At 41.0% G+C, this 20025-nt stretch overlaps 1 protein-coding gene and 1 long non-coding RNA gene across 32 annotated transcripts in view; one reads left to right on the top strand and one right to left on the bottom strand.

Annotated features, from left to right (window-relative positions):
* The window catches only part of CAMK2D (calcium/calmodulin dependent protein kinase II delta), a 303590-nt gene extending 298669 nt beyond the window's left edge, over positions 1 to 4921 (top strand). For 17 of the 28 annotated variants that reach the window (XM_070452353.1, XM_070452351.1, XM_070452366.1 and 14 more), the window contains 2 exons: positions 1657 to 1752; positions 2888 to 4921. In XM_070452353.1, coding sequence (XP_070308454.1) covers positions 1657 to 1723 — 67 coding nt within the window. In that variant the 3' untranslated portion in view covers positions 1724 to 1752; positions 2888 to 4921. The remainder of the gene's footprint in view (positions 1 to 1656; positions 1753 to 2887) is intronic. The other 11 variants (XM_070452368.1, XM_070452374.1, XM_070452365.1 and 8 more) reach the window with 1 other exon arrangement.
* Positions 1 to 20025, bottom strand: part of LOC110143000 (uncharacterized) — a 93858-nt gene that overhangs the window by 4360 nt on the left and 69473 nt on the right. Inside the window, exons 1-3 of one of the 4 annotated variants that reach the window (XR_002315465.2) lie at positions 7811 to 8949; positions 5675 to 5751; positions 2321 to 2421 (exon numbers count right to left, since the gene is read on the bottom strand). This is a non-coding gene — a long non-coding RNA (uncharacterized lncRNA). Of the gene's footprint in view, positions 1 to 2110; positions 5752 to 7810; positions 8950 to 20025 lie in introns of those variants that run through there. The other 3 variants (XR_011482546.1, XR_011482547.1, XR_011482545.1) reach the window with 3 other exon arrangements.

Below are 20025 nucleotides of genomic sequence, written 5' to 3'. Positions count from 1 at the left end.
CGCCTGTTCCTATTGCATTGTTAATAGCCTGGCATCTGTTCTTTAATGCTAGTGGTTAGTTATACTGGTGGGAATCCATGTTTCATAAGAATCAGTCTATAATTCTCTGGAAAGATCAGACTAGCTATTTGTTGGTTGAAACTTGCCCTAGAAAGTATACAGTCATTTTAGATAGGGTTAAATCAGGGAGAATTCATGTAATAAGGTAAACAATTTATACAACTTCATTGTCAGATATTGGCAAAGGACGGGGATGTGGAAGGAAAAAGTTTCTAAAATGGCCAAAACAGTCAAACGTCTTTACTCAAAGATTCCTCACACACAGTTTCAACCAGTCTTGGATCAAAAAGTTTCAAAAAGCAGAACTTAAATTTGCCTTGCAGGTAAATGATTTACATAGCATTGACATTGTATTAGTGATTACAAGTAATCTCTAGAGATTATTTAAAGTACACGAGAGGATGTGTGCAGGTTATATGAAATTCTACACCATTTTATATAAGGGACTTGTGCATCTGCAGATTTTGGTATCCTTGGGGGCTCTGAAACCAATCTGCTACAGATACTATGGGGTGACTGTATCGTATAAGGAGCTTCATTTCATAGATTTTTCTACTGGTGCTCTATTAAAGATATTAGGAGAAGCTTATGAAACAGCATTTAAAATGCAAGTAATGTTACATATTTCAGCACCTTTCTCACTATACCACTCTACCTCAAAGGTCATGTTTGCTCTTCCAGTCAGTAGCTAGACATTTATATCATCTAGGTGCTTACCTTGTGCCAGATAAAACGCAAGATGAAAGACATTATGTTACATCACCAACACCAAAGAAAAAACTAAAAGTTCATAATCAACTTCAGAGTAGAAGGGAATGAATAACCCATGCAGCAAACTGCTTATAACAAGTTGGAAGTATACTTTGTAGAGAAGACAGAATTTTGAGCAGTCTTAAGTGAGGAGTGGAATTTGGAAAAATAGAAAGAACAAAGGGAACACAGCCCAAGTTGAAGGAGCAGCATGAGGAAAAGCGCAGCACCAGCCACTAGCTCCTTGGGGCCCAGGACTGGGGGTCCAGAAGGCTGCCTGCAGCCAGCGACAAGGGGAAGTGTAGTGAGATGAGGACAAGGCGTGTTCAGGTTCAGCAGAAGTTCAGCCAGCTGCTGACCTCATTTCAGATTCTCTCCTGTTCATATCTGGGGGCCTTGGGACGGGTAGTCACAACCACACAAACAGCCATTCAATGCACTCCAGAGAAGCAAAATGTCTTAGTTTAATAATGTCCTACCACAGTGGTTTTCAAATGGCCTTCTGTTTAGCCTTATTATGTATCACTGTTGGATTTGTCAAAAGTGGGTCAAGAAGGAAAAAAAAGAAAGGCTGAAATTCACTCCCTCCCCAAAAAATATATATATATATATAATTAAAAGACAGGAGAAATGTAACAATAATGAAGATGCCTATCTTTGTGCATTTCTGTGTTTTTTACCCCAAAGAGGTACAGTACCAATTGCCAACTACTACAAAAGGGATTACATTCATTCAGTACTAGAAGGTTAGGTTTTTCTACAATTCCCTGCAGTGTTTATGGATAGAGCCTGCTTGAGAAAATTTCATTTTATGCCAGGTGGCTTAAGTGAGGCTTCTCTTAATAGGCCACCTTGTATTCCAAATGGGAAAGAAAACTTCTCAGGAAGCACCTCTTTGTGGCAAAACATCTAAGGCCTGAAAACCATTCACATATGGGTCTTGTAAGTAACATCCTGCTCCGTGATACTTTGTGATTGGAGCTGACTGAAAAGCTGCATGGCTGTTTTTCCTCTCTTTGAGGATATTTTCTTGCATTATAGTCAATGAAAACCATAAAAGGTCTTTGAAAATCCGTAGCATTTCTGCATGAGCTCTTGAGTCTAACGTTTGGCAACATTGTGTAGCATAACCCTTATTTTCAAGGTAATAAGTGCTGAAAAGACCCTACCTTCAGCATACAGATCATGGCATTTCAAATATTGTGGAGTTCTCATGTCAAAAGTCAATTCTACCTGGGTCAATTCAGACAACTCTCAATTATCCAGATCTAATTTACATCTGGCTCTAGGATCCTTTGATGTCTGTCTTTCAAGAGGTTACAGTTCCTGTCCTACACTTAGCTAAGGTTAATAAGTAGATTAATTTGCTGTGCCTGGCCAAGTTTAATGGTATTTGACCACAAGGAGGAAGTCAGGCTGAAATTTAGAACTCACAAAGTAATTCCAGAGGATAATTGAAAGTTGACTGTAGTTAAATTCATGCCTGTGTTGTTTAAGACTGGCTTCTTACCTTGGATTGAAAGGATTCAGATACGTGTGGCAGCGTTGTGAATTTGTTCCCCATTGAAAGCACTGAACTTTGTCCAAGCTTGGAAGAAATAGTGCTCCCAGCTGTTGGTTTAAAGAAAGAAGACCTCTGGTTAAATAGTAATCATCCCACATTCCCTATTCTTGAGGCTGTAAAATTGACTTCTAGGGTAGACATCCAGTAGAGTCTAAGAATAGTGACAAGCTAAAAGATGAACTTAAACTTTTAGTCTCTTTCAACTAAATAATACAATTCATTTATTAATTTATCTGGTAAGCATGAATGCTTAAATTGTATATTTAATCATGTGATTGCAGCCTGAGTATTTTTAGCTTTGCTCTGTGTGAACAAATTGACAGATTAATGCAGGAAATCAGTATTGTCTAACATCATTCATTTTCTCTCTTAACGGCCACAAGCAAAGATCTCTTATACATAGTATTTTCAGTCTGTTACTTAGCTATAAAAATTGTAGCTTCGCCTCATCTTTGGCCAAGCAATCTGATAATACTTCATAAAACAGGTTATGTCTCCCCTCTCTCTTCGCAGCTAAACATCAACAGTGCCACTTCTGCAGTTCTCTGTTCTCAAGGCACCTGGATGGTAACACTGAGCCGTCCTCTCCTCCTCTTCATGCATGTTTCCGAGTGCATGAAGTTGCGAAGGTCCTCTGTGTAATGCCTGTGTGATGCATCATCTTGTCATAGATTCCTTCTATACATTGTTTACACTTCAGCTATGGGGATGTTCCGTGCAAACTTCAGTCATTGTTGGCAAACAATAGGGGGAGGTCAGCAAAAAAAAAATTCCACAATATTCCCGAGTACAATCTAGTCATCCGATTTCTCTATTTATGCCAAGACTAAACAGACTTCAGAATTACCATTCTCTGAATGACAGTTTGTAAGAGAAAAGTAAATTTTTGAAAACTCTTTGCTGTTCATCTGTTTTAGCTTGTTTAACAAAAAAAGGCAAAAAACAAAAAATTACCTTCAGTTTCCTAGTGTGATCCTGACTGCAATGGATGATTTTTCACTGAAAGCTGTGTTGCTGTTAGACAAAGTGGGTTGGATCATTCATGAATGCGGAAGTGAGAATTAGTGGGTTTGCTACTATCTGAAGTCCTGTCTTTTTTGGTCAAACTACATAAACTGGAAAAACTCACATCACTGACAAGTTTGATCAACTTTAGGGTATACGCGCACTGTTCTGGTGAAATTTGCCGAATTGAATTTTTTTGTTCCTTTCTCAAACCTGTGCTTTTTAAATTTTTTCTTCATTTTATCCTATTTCTTTATCACTTTGTTTGCTTCCTTTTGTATCTTTTTTTTCATGCTTTACTTTTTTCCCCCCCTGTTTAGTAGTGTGAGAAAAGTGAAAAATGCATAATGAAGGTAAAATAAAAACTGAGGCCTCTTGGAGGTGGCTGGACTCACACTTTGAGCATCTTCAGGGCCCACAGAGATGAAGTCAAGAAGAGCTCAAAGGTTTGTAATTCTGCTCTAATTTGGACACAGGGATCCTAACTAAGCTGGAGGTATTAGAACCGTTTAAACTTATAGGAAAGCAAGTAGGTTCCTCATGTACCTGCAGCGTGTCCTACTGAGTGGAGCGGTTGCCAGGCAGCACCCAGCTGGTCGTGGATCTGGATTTTGTGCAGAGGCACATTCTTCTGCCTCGCCCCTCCTGCGTGATCACTGGCTAGGCTTCGGAAGTTCAGAGGATGGAGAACACTGCAGGCCTGTCTGAGTGTTTTGAACTCTATCTCTATGACTCATGGTTTTGTAGCTACTCTCAAGTTGGAGTAAAATTACTTCCCTTCTAGGAGTTAGGATTTTCCTGCTTAAAACAAAGAAAAGGGAAACGTCCCTGTTTTCTTTGTGCTTCTCATTTTCCCTTGTTTATTCAATTCCTGTGGGGCTTTTTCTCCTCCCAAAATGCTTTATAGTGCACGGTCTCTTCACCAACCTTATTTTAACAGCAGTAATTCACAATCCTCAGAAGCCTATTTTTAAAGCAGAGCAAAAAAAAAAAAAAAATCAACGCTCCTTCTTTTCTCTCATTTCACATTTCTGTGTTGATTACTAATCACCTTAGATATTGTTACTAGTGGACGTATGGTAGATGGATTGAAGCTTTTCTGATAATTATTACACGATTTAAAACAATATATATTTAAATATATACAGTAAATGTATTGAGCCATGTTAACCTGCCAATGAGATCTGTGAAAAAGTAATGGCCTCATTTTTCCCTTTTTAATTTCTTTTACCTTTTTGTGAAATGGCTATACGTGGCATACATGTATTTTAGAAAAATATTAGGTATAGAGGTTTTTCTTTTTTTTTACACTTTTAGCATGTGGTGTTGAAGTATTACTGTAGATCAATTTTGTCTTCCACACTATGATGTGAGGAAATTGTGATTTGTTCTCTCCACCACAATGGAATTACACATTTATTATCTTCTCTCATTTTGAAACACTGCAGTTTACCATGGGACACTGTATATATTTCTTGCCATAATGGTAAATGACTGATTGATATATTTAAGAGTTAATAAATTTGTGATTTCTGCTGACAATGTGTCCACTTTTATTTATTCAGGGATACTCTATTTATGCATGTGTGAGGTGGGCTAGTGCCAACAGCCACACATCCTATATGGTCTTATTATTACAGAATTCACCTTTGACATTAAGATGAAGTTATTGAACTGAGCTCCCCTCTAAGAATGAACTTGGTGATAATGACAATTTACTGTTATTTGTGTGCACAAAATAACAGTCTCTCCTAGGAAAGTTTTTCTGAAAACAAAGCACTAGACACGAGTCCTAAAAATTTCTGAACATGCCCTCCTCCTAATGGCCGCTAGCTCGCTGCCACTTTTAACGCAAATCTGACATCTGACTGTGTAACACTTCTGGATCATCATCGCCAATATTCAGGCAAGCACCTCATCTCCTGTTACTCCAACTTAGAGTGTACATAAGTACTGAACTTTGTTCAGTTTATTAAAAGCCCTACCACACAAGGTTTGTTTCTAACCTAGAATATTTTTCCCCTACTTTTTCAACATAATTCATACTCGTTCTTTGAAATTCAATTTAGAATAACATCCCCTCCAGCAACCCTCCCTGGACCATGCTGTAAGCTCGCTCTCTCTCAATACTTGCCTCAGAGTTAGTGTTCACCTCTCCTGCCGACCACCTTGGTTTTGGAAATACATCTTTGCGTCTTCTCTATAGGCAAGAACTGTGTGTTTCTATCTGTGAACCCATATGAGATGATGTTAATAATTACTGAACTGTGGGCAAACCAAAAATGGGAAACTCACAGTGTAGAGTCCTGGATTTAATGTTCAGCTCTGTTGTCTTTGAGCAAGTTGCCTCTTCCCTCTGGACCTTCATTTTCCTATTTATAAAATGAAAAAATACCAATTAAAAAGGATATTGTGAGGGTTTAAGGATAATGGATAGAGAGTACCCAGAATAATATTTGGTGGATAATATTAAGTAGCAGCAGCTGTAATTGTTCCAATCACTGATATTAATATTCCCAATGTTCTGGTTATTCCTTACCTAGAGGTGTATATAACTCTTTTATTTTGCTATGAGCTGCCCTGTTTATGTTGTTTTACTGATATTGCTAAGGATATACTCAAGTGTTGCAGCAGAAAAATGAGAAATAGTGATGTAGTCATCTAGCTGAAAGTAGGGAAAATGAAAGGGAGTAAATCAGTATATTCTGGGGAAATTCTCAAGGAATTTTAGCCTGAAGTAACTGAAGTTTTGAATCTCTGTATAAATAAAAACTATATATAATGTAAGAGTAAACACAGAAAGCACAACCTTTTGAATGAGTGATCTCATTAAATAAAACTCTACTGACTTATACAGATGTTTCACTGTTTCCATGGTCGTCTTTGTCAGATAACAGTGAGGACAGATAGTAGCATACTGAACTATGTGTCCATGGTCTGAATAATAATCAGCAGGCATAAACCACCTGTCTGAGCAGCAGCATGAAGTAGTTACGGTACTTCTACCTTTCTGTCGAAACAATTCTCAAAAGTAAGCTGGCGTATTCTCCGAGGACCCAGCTTCTGCCTCCACAGCAAGAAATGATCTCTGCTTTCTGTCTGCACGCCGCACCCTGGCCTTTCTCCCGCTGCTGGGGAATCCTCCAGCTGACACCTCCTGGCCAGCAGGTGCCACAAGTCTCCCCCACCCCGCCTTGCCATAAATCATTTCTTCTACACGGGGTATTCTACTTAACGCCCGTTTCTTTTCTTCACAGCCAGGTACCTTCAGAGGCCTGCGTGTGCTTGCTGTCTGCCACCTCTCTTTCACACCCCTCAAGCCCACTCCAGTTTCCCTCACAAATCCATGAAGCAGTTCACCCAGGGTCACCAATGTCATTAATTTGAGGGGCCAGTGTCTAGTCTTCATCTTACCAATCTCTCAGCAGCATTTAACACAGTCTACCATCTCACTCTTAGAGAACATTTTCCTCTTTCAGCCAATACATTGCCTAATTTTCTTCCTACCATTCTCCACGCTCCTCCGTCTCTAACTGTTCCCTTTTCCTCAACCTGGCTTTTATATTTTGGAACTTTTTTTTTCTATCTTCACTAACTCTCAGAATAATTGGTCCTAATCTCAATGGCTTTAAGTTATGTTCATGACTCTCAAATATGTATCTCCAGCTCAGATCACTCTTAAATTCCAAACATGTAGATCCAACATGTAGATTCCAGCCTACCTGGAATCTACATTGGAGATCTACTAGGCATCTCAGAATGTGCAAAGCTGAGCTTTTAATTGTCTGTGACAAAACTTGCTCCCTTTACACTCTTTCATATCTCAAGAATTGGCAATTCAGTTCTTCCTTTTTGATCAGGCCAGAAATTTCAATCTCTTAACCATTTGAAATCCCATTATTTTTACCAAGTTATAACCAGAATCTGACCACTTCCAACAACAGCTTCTGCTGCCTCCCTTGGGCCAAATCACCCTCATGTTCTCTATACTGTTGGAAGGAAGAAGGCGAAAGAAAAGGGGACTGTACCCTTGGAGCAGGCCCCTGACTGGACTCAGTCACCTCCCTTCCCTCGCCTGTCCACTCCTGGGGTGTCTGCTGTGACCCTCAGTCGTCTGACTCTTTGGGACCCTGTGGACTGTAGCCCGCCAGGCTCCTCTGTGCATGCGGTTTTTCAGGCAAGAATGCTGGAGTGGGTTGCCATTTCCTCTTCCAGGGCATCTTCCTGACCTAGGGATCGAACCAAAATCTTGCATCTCCTGCATTGCAGGCAGATTCTTTACCATTGAGCCATCAGGGATTAAGCAGCTTGTTAAACAGAAGTCAGAGCACGTCACTTCTCTGCACAGAACCCTCCTTCACTCAGGGTGAAAATCAGCCCTGCACACAGCCTTCGCGGCTAGACCCAGCACTGCCCCTACAGCTTTCTCACCTCTCCTCTGAGCATGCTAGGCGCTTCCACCGCAGCGCCGGTGCTCAGACCCTCTTCCTCGGAGATCCCAGCGGCTGTCTCCCACTTATGTTTGCAAAATTAAGTCACTGTCTCAGTAAAACCTTCCCTGACAGTCTTATCCACAGGACTTCAAACCATCTTATTCAAGACTTCAAACATAGCTTCCTTTACAGGACTTCATATCCTCTTTCCTTGATTTTTTTCCTCCTTACCATTACTATTTGACATGTTGTTTCTTCATTTTGTTTATTTTATGAGGGTGGAGATATTTCTCCCTATTGTTCATGATGTGCTCCAAGCTTCTAGAACAGTGTTTAGAATACAGTGCTTAATAACTATAAATAATAAACTAAATATTAAACTAAATAATAAACTAAAATATTTTTAGTTGAACAAATAACGGATTGCTCTCGTCTCTGCAGTTAGAAAAACTGAGGCTCCCAGTTCATATGAGTTGTCTCAAAGTAACCCCAAGGATGATAAACTGCCTATACGGGGAAAAAAAAGGAAATATTATTATACAGAATAAACTTTCAGCATCAATACACAAATTTAAAACTTTTTTAAGCTGCAAGAAATAGAAAACTGAAGTCCAAATACTCTAACAAGGAAAATACATTATTTCACAGAACAAGAGATGACTTAGTTCTAGGGCTGATAAACCACCTGATAAATTCAGTGACTTAACAACATAAACAAGGATCCAGGTTCTTCCCATTTTTCAGCTTGTCCTTCCAAGAATACAAACTTTATCATCCAGGTTAAAAGACTTCATCATCCACAATACTACATGACGTGGTTCCTAGTGTCATATCCAAACAGGACAGCATCCAATGGAAGGTAAGATTGCTTCCTTTCCTCTACCCCTAACCACTTACCCCCTCTCCCCAGCAAAGAAACATTTCTTAGGTCACATGCTTATCCCTGTTCAGCTTAGACTGGTAAGGATGTACCGCAAAGCTAGAGGTGGGCTATTCCCCTTAGAACATGCCTGCCAATGTGGAAGACTTAAGAGATGCAGGTTTCATCCTTGAGTCAGGAAGATCCCCTGGAGGAGGGCATGGCAACCCACTCCAGTATTCTTTCCTGGAGAATCCCATGGATAGAGGAGCCTGGTGGGCTACAGTCCATGGTGTCGCAAAGAGTAGGACATGACTGAAATGACTTAGCACACATATGGGTATTCAGAGAAGGGAAGAGACCTGCACAGATATTGGGTTGTATTGCCTTTTTTTTTTCAAGAAGTTTAGAAAACAACATTGTCTGATATAATAAGTATACTGGGAAAGTAAAAAAAAAATTGTTCTTATTGTTCTCCTTTAAAGCTGCTATGCTACGCATGTAACAAGAATGCTGAAAAAATAAAGAGTCATTATCTCCTCCAAACTCTGCATCTCACCCACAGATGTATTGTGTTCTGTCTTGCCTTATGTTCCTAATGTGCCAGTGAGTTCTGTGCTGGGGATTTCTCCCCTCCCTCCCCCTCCCCCGCACACACACACACATAACTCCTTGAAACCGGGAAAGTTTAGTCATTTCACTCCATTTGAAGTTCTTCCAAAAACTCCAGTCCCATAAAGGGCCCATTAAGCCAGGATTGCATCCTCCCCTTCCAGATGCCCCTTTGCCCTGCCCTAACTTCAGTGAAAAACTTTTTTAAAAAAAGGAAGTAAAAAGCACTTGGTGCCTGAAACCACATTCAGTAGTCAATTTTCTTCAGTTTTGCTTTTCTTTTTTATTACTTTAAATAAAGTAGGAAAGTGGGGTGTGGTGCCAGGGGAGTGTAACAACTAAAGTAAACATTGGAGATCTTATCCATCATCCACCCACTGGATTCTGCTCACAATGAACAAAAGAACAGACAGTTCATCTCCAGAACCTGTTCCTGCAGGGGCTGAAGCAACGCGTTGCTGTTGTGTGGGACGCAGCGCTCAGCTGACTGATTTGTGGCCACATGGTGTTATGTGTACAGTGCTCCGTTTTGTATCACTGTCGAAAACACAGGTGACTCAGAAGCACCTTCCACTAAAGACGGTTAGTCACCATCTTTGGGCTTGGTTAGTCACCACAGTCCTTTTGCCTTAATTCCTCAGACTTGACGTTCCACTCATATTTGCTCTTTGAATATTTTCAGGACCTTTTTCACCCCCAGACAAAAGAACCAGATTCCCTATCCCTCAAACTATCAGGCTATCCCTCAAACTCCCTCCGGGGCACGGGGCTAAGAGGATCAATTTGAAAAGTGATAATCAACCCCACCTCCTACCTTCCTCTCATTCAGTTTGGAAGAAAATTAGCTCATCCACCCTGAGACCACTCTGCTGAAAGAGGAAACACTGAATTTACACAGGCATAAGCTTACAGATGGTCTTCCCTGGTGACTCAGCAATAAAAGACATGCCTGCCAATGCCGGAGACAGGAGTTTGATCTCTGGGTCAGGAAGATCCCCTGGAGAAGGAAATGCTGACCCACTCCAGTATTCTTGCCTGAAAAACCCCATGGACAGAGGAGCCGGGCGGGCTACAGTCCTTGGGGTCCCAAAACAGTTGGACATGACTTAGTGACTAAACAACAAAGCTTACAGATGTGTGAAGTGAGAGGGAAATGAAGCCTTTGGGACAGCCAGTGGGCACTGGGCTGGCAACTAGACGTGATGAGTGGGAAAGACAAAAGACAAAATGTCCTGACAGGCAGGAAAAAGGCACAGAAGGAAACACTGCCCACTCTGCCACAGGCTCAGTGATAAAACTGTCCCTTGCTGGGAAATCGCCACTGTGGGCTTCTACCTCATTCTTTACCTACTCCCCTGCTCTCCAACTCATGCTAAGGCCACCAGACTCCTGAAAATTCACACAAGTAAACACATCTTACTTTTGGGAGACATCAGGAAAGAGGTCTTTCACCACCCAATCTATTACTCCTTCCCTAAGAGCCTTGAGGCTGGAGAAGCATTCTCACTTGTACAGTTGCCCCTGAACAAGGTTTGAAGGGCATGGGTCCACTACAACAGATTTTTTTTTTTTTAAGTAAATACTACATCACTACAGGATACCCACTGCTTGAATCCACAGATTCAGAGCTACAGATATGGAAGAAACAAGTATATGGGGAAAGCCAATTGTAAAGTATACAAGGGTTTTTGACAGCAGAGAAATCAGGGTCCTTGATGGCTCAATGGGTAAAGAATCCTCCTGCAATGCAGGAGACATTTGATCCCTGGGTTGGAAAGATCCTCTGGAAAAGAGAACGGCTACCCATTCCAGTATTCCTTCCTGGAGAATTCCATGGACAGAGAAGCCTGGCGGGCTATAGCACACGAGTCGCAGGAGAGTCGGACAGGACTAAGCATACGACAGAACCCCACATTGCTCAAGGACCAACCGCATTCTGCTTCCTACGTGACTTCCGTGCTGACGCCATGATGCCCCTCAACAGAAAAGAGGAGGGAGGGCAGGGAAGGAGGGGTTATGAAGTTCTGGGTTTCAGCAGCGTGAAGCCTCAAGCTCCTCCTCTGGGTTTTAATCCCATTTTTGTGCTCCTCATTTGCTCTTTAAAAAGAAAATGTCTTTTAAAAGCAGGGATACACATACTCTCCCAAGAATATTAATTCTTCCAAGACACAGAAAGTGATGAAAGAAATTTTCATACTGATATATGGGGAGGTCCTTCTGGTTAATACATGAGTTACCTTGAATTCCCTGCTGACTCAAAAGGAAAAGAATCTGCCTTCAATGCAGGAGACCTGGGTTTGATCCCTGAGTTGGGAAGATCCCCTGGAGGAGGAAATGGCAATCCACTCCAGCATTCTTGTCTGGAGAATTCCATGGACAGAGGAGCCTGGCGGGCTACAGTTCATGGGGTTGCAAAGAGTCAGACATGATTTAGCAACTAACACTTAAACTTGAATTCACTGTTCACTAAAATTCCCATTTGTGGCGTATCAAATTTGCATTGTACATCTGCTTTAATTATTAAAGAAAAAAACATTGATGAGAAACAAAGATTGTCCACGGTTAAAGATTAAATGCCCCTTTCTGGAATGCCAATGCCAGCCCTCCTTTGGGGATAATAACTCCCTTCTCAGGTGCAAGCCCACGCTGATTTGCTATGTACATGCTGGACTGTTCTTTTAAAACCTTGATGAAACCCTGATGTAACCCTGACATGTTTAATGTTCTTTGTTCTGACAAGATACAAAACTGCTGAAAACTGCTTCTCAGAAAGTGCTGAGAGTATTTTCTCAGAGTAATCTGGAAAGCAGGCTTCTAGGCTAGTCCTTAGTTTGGCTCAAACAAATCTCTTTTCTATTCTTATTATAGATTGTTTATTATTTTCACTGACAAAACAAAATGCTTTGCTGGCTGCCTCATGATCACCAGTGGCCGTTCTCTTCTTAACAGATTTGGTTTCTTTCCTCTTTCCCCTCCCAGCTTACTAGAAACACAATTAGCTCTAACCCCTAAAGAATATACAGTGGAAGTTACAAATAGATTCAAGGGATTAGATCTGATAGAGTGCCTGAAGAACTATGGACGGAGGTTCATGACATTGTACAGGAGGCAGGGATCAAGACCATCCCCAAGAAAAAGAAATGCAAAACGGCAAAATGGTTGTCTGGGGAGGCCTTACAAATAGCTGAGAAAAGAAGAGAAGCAAAAAGCAAAGGAGAAAAGGAAATATATACCCATTTGAATGCAGAGCTCCAAAGAATAGCAAGGAGAGATCAGAAAGCCTTCCTCAGTGATCAGTGCAAAGAAATAGAGAAAAACAATAGAATGGGAAAGACTAGAGATCTCTTCAAGAAAATTAGAGATACCAAGGGAACATTTCATGCAAAGATGGGCTCAATAAAGGACAGAAATGGTATGGACCTAACAGAAGCAGAAGAGATTAAAAAGAGGTGGCAAGACTACACAGAAGAATTATACAAAAAAGATCTTCATGACCCAGATAACCATGATGGTGTGATCACTCGCTCTAGAGCCAGACATCCTAAAATGCAAAGTCAAGTGGGCCTTAGGAAGCATCACTATGAACAAAGCTAGTGGAGGTGATGGAATTCCAGTTGAGCTATTTCAAGTCCTAAAAGATGATGCTGTGAAAGTGCTACACTCAATATGCCAGCAAATTTGGAAAATTCAGCAGTGGCCACAGGACTGGAAAAGGTCAGTTTTTCTTTCCAATCCCAAAGAAAGGCAATGCCAAAGAATGCTCAAACTACCACACAATTGCACTCATTTCACACGCTAGCAAATTAATGCTCAAAATTCTCCAAGTCAGGCTTCAACAGTATGTGAACTGTGAACATCCAGATGTTCAAGCTGGATTTAGAAAAGACAGAAGAACCAGAAATCAAATTGCCAACATCTGCTGAATCACTGAAAAAGCAAGAGAGCTCCAGAAAAACATCTACTTCTGCTTCATTGACTATGCCAAAGCCTTTGACTGTGTGGATCACAACAAACTTTGGAAAATTCTTCAAGAGATGGGAATACCAGACCATCTGACCTGCCTCCTGAGAAATCTATATGCAGGTCAAGAAGGAAGAGTTAACACTGGACATGGAACAACAGACTGGTTCAAAACTGGGAAAGGAGTACGTCAAGGCTGTATATTTTCACCCTGCTTATTTAATTTATATGCAGAGTACATCATGAGAAATGCTGGGCTGGAGGAAGCACAAGCTGGAATCAAGATTTCTGGGAGAAATATCAATAACCTCAGATATGCAGATGACACCACCCTTATGACAGAAAGCAAAGAACTAAAGAGACTCTTGATGAAAGTGAAAGGGGAGAGTGAAAAAGTTGGCTTAAAGCTCAACATTCAAAAAATCAAGATCTCGGCATCTGGTTTCATCAGTTCATGGCAAATAGATGGGGAAACAGTGGAAACAGTGACAGACTATTTTCTGGGGCTCCAAAATTGCTGCAGATGGTTACTTGCAGTCATGCAATTAAAAGATGCCTGTTCCTTGGAAGAAAAGCTATGACCAACCTAGAAGCATATTAAAAAGCAGAGACATTACTTTCCCAACAAAGGTCTAGTCAAAGTTATGGTTTTTCCAGTAGTCACGTATGGATGTGAGAGTTGGACTATAAAGAAAACTAAGCACCGAAGAATTGATGATTTTGAACTGTGGTGTAGGAGAAGACTCTTGAGAGTCCCTTGGACTGCAAGGAAATCAAACCAGTCCATTCTAAAGGAAATCAGTCCTGAATATTCACTGGTAAGACTGATGCTGAAGCTCCAATACTTTGGCCACCTGATGCGTAGAACTGACTCATTGGAAAAGACCCTGGTGCTGGGAAAGACTGAAGGCAGGAGAAGGGGATGACAGAGGATGAGATGGTTGGATGGCATTACTGACCCAATGGACATGAGTTTGAGCAAGCTCCAGGAATTGGTTATGGACAGGGAAGCCTGGCATCCTGCAGTCCATGGGGTCTCAAAGAGTCAGACTAAGAGACTGAACTGATAGGACCAGAAGCCATGATCTTAGTTTTTTGAATGTTAATTTTAAGCCAGCTTTTTTCTCAGGAGACAGGTAAAGTGGTCTGGTATTCCCATCTCTTCAAGAATTTTCCACAGTTTGTTGTGATCCACAGTCAAAGGCATTAGCATAGTCAATGAAGCAGAAGCACATGTTTTTTCTGGAATTCCCTTGCTTTCTTTACGATCCAACAAATGTTGGCAATTTGATCTCTGTTCCTCTGTCTTTTCTAAATCCAGCTTGTACATCTGGGAGTTCTCCGTCCACATACCGCTGAAGCCTAGCTTGACGGATTTTGAGTATTATCTTACTAGAATGTGAAACGAGTGCAACTGTGTGGTAGTTTGAACATTCTTTGGCATCATCCTTCTTTAGGATTAGAATGAAAACTGACCTTTTCCAGTCCAATGGCCACTGCTAAGTTTTCCAAATTTACTGACATATTTCACTTACTAGCATGTAATATATTTCATTTCAGTATGCTTCTACAAACATTACTTTTAGCGACCTCACACTATTTACCTAAATGGTACATTTCCCTATTGTTGAACATGTATGCTTCTTTTCATTTTTACTCTATCAACAATAAGTAATGAACTTCTCATAGCTAACTTTTTGCATAGATCCTTGATTATTTCCTTAGGAAAATTACCAGAGAAAAAAATAGTGAGTCATCCATTTAATTTTAGTCTCACAAAGCAGTTATAATTTATAGGGTGAATATCAAATACATTAAATTATATATCCAAGCTCTCTCAGTGGCAAAATTGTATCTAAAATCCAGGTTTCTGATTTCTTGTGTAGTATATGTTCTACTCTCCAATCATCTAAAGCTCCTTGGTCACCATAGTGGAAGGACAGGTACTGCATAGGTGGGAAATTCCAGAACATTCTTACTAGTCATAGTTTTAGTTTTGAAATACTTCTTTCCACTTAATTACATTCATCTACAGACATTGCTACATATGGACTTTGCTGTTTAGGTTCCTCTTTGGGTTTTCTGTTTTTTTCCCTCTTCCAGTTGTCCTTTAAAATTGACACATTTACTTTCTAATATCATTTAGCTGCTCTTAAGTATTATTAGGCTGGCAAGTACAGTTAGACAGGCCTAGGAAGTCCTGATGGAATTAATCAGCCTAGATTATCAGTCTGGGAACTACAGATTGGTGAAAGTGACTATAAACGCTCAAAAGAACCCATGATCCATTGAAACTTATTCTTGTTAATTTTGTTCTATTACTTGGAATTTCTAGAGAAATAGAACCAATAGAATATATGCATATATACAGTTATTACAAAAAATTAGCTTACATAATTATGGAGAGTGATTAAGGCCCACGATCTGCAAGCTGGAGACCCAGAAAAGTCAATGGTTTGGTTCTGAAAGCCAAGGAGTTTGAGACCTAAGAAAAGCCATGTTTCCATTCAAGTCAGAAGGCAGGAAAATACCAATTGAAGTCTCAGTGCAAATGCAGTCAGAAAGCAGGAGTTTCTCTTACTAGAGGGAGGGTCTGCATTTTTATTCTATTCAGGCCTTCAGTTGATTAGAGGAGGCCCACACACAGGAGGAAGAACAATCTATCTACCAATTCAAATGTTCATCTCTTCCAGAAACACCCTCACTCACTGACATGACACACCCAGCATAACATTAACCAATATCTGGGTACCCCAAGGCCCAGTCAAGTTGACCTATAAAATTAACCTTCCTATAGTATTACCAATAATAGAGGGGGAAAAAATTTTATCTCCTTTTCAGGGAGACCAGATAATTGGACAGTTTATACATGGTATCCAATCTAATAACCAATCTTAAGATTAATAAGTCCCAAGAAATATAATAGCTATTGTCAATTTTAAGTGTGGAATGAAAAGAATGAATTTACGAAACCTAGAGAATATTTCTCAAACACTTCAGTCTTTGGATACTTTATACACTTAAAAATAATTGACAACCTCATAAAGATTATTTTTATGTGGGTATGTTTATTGACATTTACCAAATTAGATATAAAAACTAAAAAGGTTTTCAAACATGATAATATACAAGCACACCATCTATTAAAACAGGACTTCCCTTGTAACTCACTTGATAAAGAATCTGCCTGCAATGCAGGAGACCTGGGTTCAATCCCTGGGTTGGGAAGATCCCCTGGAGGAGGGCATGGCAACCCACTCCAATGTTCTTGCCTGGAGAATCTCATGGACAGAGGAGCCTGGCAGGCTACAGTCCATGGGGTCGATAGTCGGAGATGACACAGTGACTAAACCACCACTACCACGCCATCCATTAGCCCTCAGAGCAATGTCACCATGTATCACACAGCCTTTAGAAAACTCCACTGCCATCAAGAGAAAATAAAAGTTAAGACTTTAATAGTATTATGAAAATAGTTTTAACCTTATATAACCCTTCAAAATGTCTCAGGGATCCCACAGATGTTCTTGGGTCTTTCAAAATCAGAAAAAAAAAAAAAAAGGTGTTTGGTAATATAATCAGAAATGAAGGCTTCACAAAGCTATTTGGAATCCATTCTCACCCAATACATTTATGGTGATGAACACAAACAGTGATTAGATACTAAACAGAGAATTAATTAAATGTAGGATGAGAAAAAGTACAGGTCATCATATATCAATAAGATAAGATGAAAAATAGATCTGGATAGAATCAAGGAGGAAAAACTGCAGCCAAACACAAAACTTGACTAGAGGAATATGACATGTGGAGAATGAGAGGAAGGTGGAAAAGAAGTCAAGCATCGGACTTCCCTGGTCATACAGTGGGTGGGAATCTGCCTGCCAATTCAGGGGACGTGGGTTTGATCCTTGGTCTGGGAGGATTCCACATACCATGGGGCAACAAGGCCCATGCACCACAACTGCTGAAGCCAGGCTCTGGAGCCTGCGAGCCCCAACTACTGAGCCAGGGCACAGAAACTCCTGCAGCCTGTGCGCCTAGAGCCTGCGGTCAGGCTAGAGCAACAACCGCTCAAGCCATGCATACCCCCGCCCAGCACACCTAGGGAAAGCCAGTACTGTTATTCATACTGTCCACGGGGTTCTCAAGGCAAGCATGCTGAAGTGGTTGGCCATTCCCTTCTCCAGTGGACCACTTTTTGTCAGACCTCTCCACCATGACCTGTCTGTGTCTTGGCTGGCCCTACACGGCATAGCTCATCATTTCATTGAGTTATGCAAGGCTGTGGTCCAAGTGATTGGTCTGGTTAGTTTGCTGTGACTGTGGTTTTCATTCTGTCTGCCCTCTGATGGATGAAGATGAGAGGCTTGTGTAAGCTTCCTGATGGGAAGCATTGGCTGTGGGGAAAGCTGGGTCTTGCTCTGGTGGGCAAGGCCATGCTCAGTAAGTCTTTAATTTTCTGCTGATGGGTGGGGCTGTGTTCCCTCCCTGTAGTTTGGCCTCATGGCAGGGGTAATGACAGTAAGAGCAACCTCATTCAAAAGGACTTATGCCAGCACGTTGGGCCTTCCAGGACTGTTGCAGTCAGGGCCCCTGACACCCTAGTAGGTCACTGTCCAGCCACGCCTCTGCCAGAGACTCTCAAGCACACACAGGCAAGTCTGGCTCAGTCTCTTGTGAGGTCATTGTTCCTTTCTCCTGGGTCCTGGTAAACACAAGGTTTTTTTTGTGCCCTCCAAGAGTCTCTGCTTCCCCAGTCCTGTGGAAGTTCTGTAATCAAATGCTGCTGACCTTCAAAGTCAGGTTCGTTTGGGATACTCAGTCCCTTTGCCAGATCCCCAGCTTGGGAAGTCTGTTGTGGGACCTAGAACTTTCACAGCAGTGTGAGAACTTTAGGCTGAGTAACGAAGAACTGATGCCTTTGAACTGTGGTGTTGGAGAAGACTCTTGAGAGTCCCATGGACTGCAAGGAGATCCAACCAGTCAATCCGAAGGGAACTCAGCCCTGAATGTTCATGGAAGGACTGTTACTGAAACTGAAGCTCCATACTTTGGCCACCTGATGCAAAGAACTTACTCAATGGGAAAGACCCTGATGCTGGGAAAGACTGAAGGCAGGAGGAGAAGGGGATGACAGAGGATGAGATGGATGGATGGCATCACTGACTCTTGGACATAAGTTTGAGCAAACTCCAGAAGTGGTGAAGGACAGGGAAGCCTGACATGCTGCAGTCCATTGGGTCACAAAGAGTTGGATACAACCAAGTGACTGAACAACAAAAAGCCAGTATATACTTTGATATGGTTATACGTCATTATATTTTAAAAAAAAAAGTCAAGCATTCAAAATTAAGTATGTCAAGATGTAGTCTGGGGACTAGATTTACCTTCTAGCTTGAAACAATTTTAAAAATAGAAAAAATGGCTAAAAAACAAACCATGGTTTTCAGACATTGGGTATTAGTTGCCACAGGAAGTGATCTCTGAGAAACGGAAAGAAACCAGATAAGTCCTATGATTACCCAAGTTCAGTGCCTAGAGAGTTTCCAACCATAATACAAAGTGGGACTGGGGGCCCAAGAATTACTCAATAGTCTCCTTGAGTTGAGGAGAAGAAAGCAGGAGGACAGGGTAGCCAAGGCAAGTACAGTTCACAGGGTCAAGTTCCAAGAAGAGAACTGCAGAGTGAATGTGCTGGAAATTTGCAGTGGATATTCCTTGACTCTTCAGCTGCGTAATGATTAGCAAGGCTGGGAGAAAATTCCCAAAAGCTAATCACGAGGGGCCGCACAGAGCTGGGAATAGCTTGTGCTTTCACAAGCCAGAGTGAGAAGCCCTTGTGGACTCACCTGTGAATTAGGGTGCCCAGGCGTCAATAGAGTACTCAAAAGTGTACTTGGCCCTGGAGTGGGAGAAAGTTAGACTAAAGGATTTCCTGATCTCATCTAACAGATCATTAGAAACAAGCCTCAAAAAGAATCAAACTCAAAAAAAAAAAAAAAAGAATCAAACTCTTTCCAAGTAACTTAACTGAGTCACAGAAAAAAAAATTTAATTACAGGAGCACAAAATACCCAGCAATAAATAAGGTAAAATTCACTGTGTCTGGCATATGATAAAAATCACCAGGCATGCAAAGCAGCAGGGAAACACAAAAAATGATATGGAGAAAAATCAACAAAAATGAACAGATCAAGAAAGGGCACAAAATGATAAAAATTAGCAGAGAAGAGCATTAAAACAGTTACTATATTTCATATGTTCAAGAAAAGAGAGGAAAGATTTGAGCATGTTAAGTGGAAATATTTAAATACATATAGGGAAAGTTCCAAAAAGAACTTCTAGATATAAAAATGACTATGTGTGGGATTAAAACACACTGGATGGGATTATGAGTACATTAAACACTAAAACACAAATGAATTAACAAATACAAAGTAGTTCAAACTATGCAAAATGAAGCAGAGGAAAAAAACTAAAAAATGTTGAAACTGAAAGTCGCTCAGTCACATCTGAATCTTTGTGACTCCATTGACTATACAGTCCATGGAGTTCTTTAGGCCAGAATACAGGAGTGGGTAGTGTTTCCCTTCTCCAGGTGATCTTCCAACCCAGGGATTGAACCCAGATCTCCTGCATTGCAGGCGGATTCTTTACCAGCTGAGCCACAAGGCAAGCCCAAGAATACTGGAACAGGTAGCCTATCCCTTCTTCAGGGGATCCTCCCGACCCAGGAATTGAACCAGTGTCTCCTAGACTGCAGGCGGGTTCTTCACCAA

This window comes from Odocoileus virginianus, chromosome 21 (assembly GCF_023699985.2).
Source record: "Odocoileus virginianus isolate 20LAN1187 ecotype Illinois chromosome 21, Ovbor_1.2, whole genome shotgun sequence".
In the NCBI taxonomy this organism is placed as follows: Eukaryota; Metazoa; Chordata; class Mammalia; order Artiodactyla; family Cervidae; genus Odocoileus; species Odocoileus virginianus.
The sequence above is the reverse complement of the archived record's forward strand: the minus strand, read 5'-3'. Positions and strand labels throughout refer to the sequence as shown.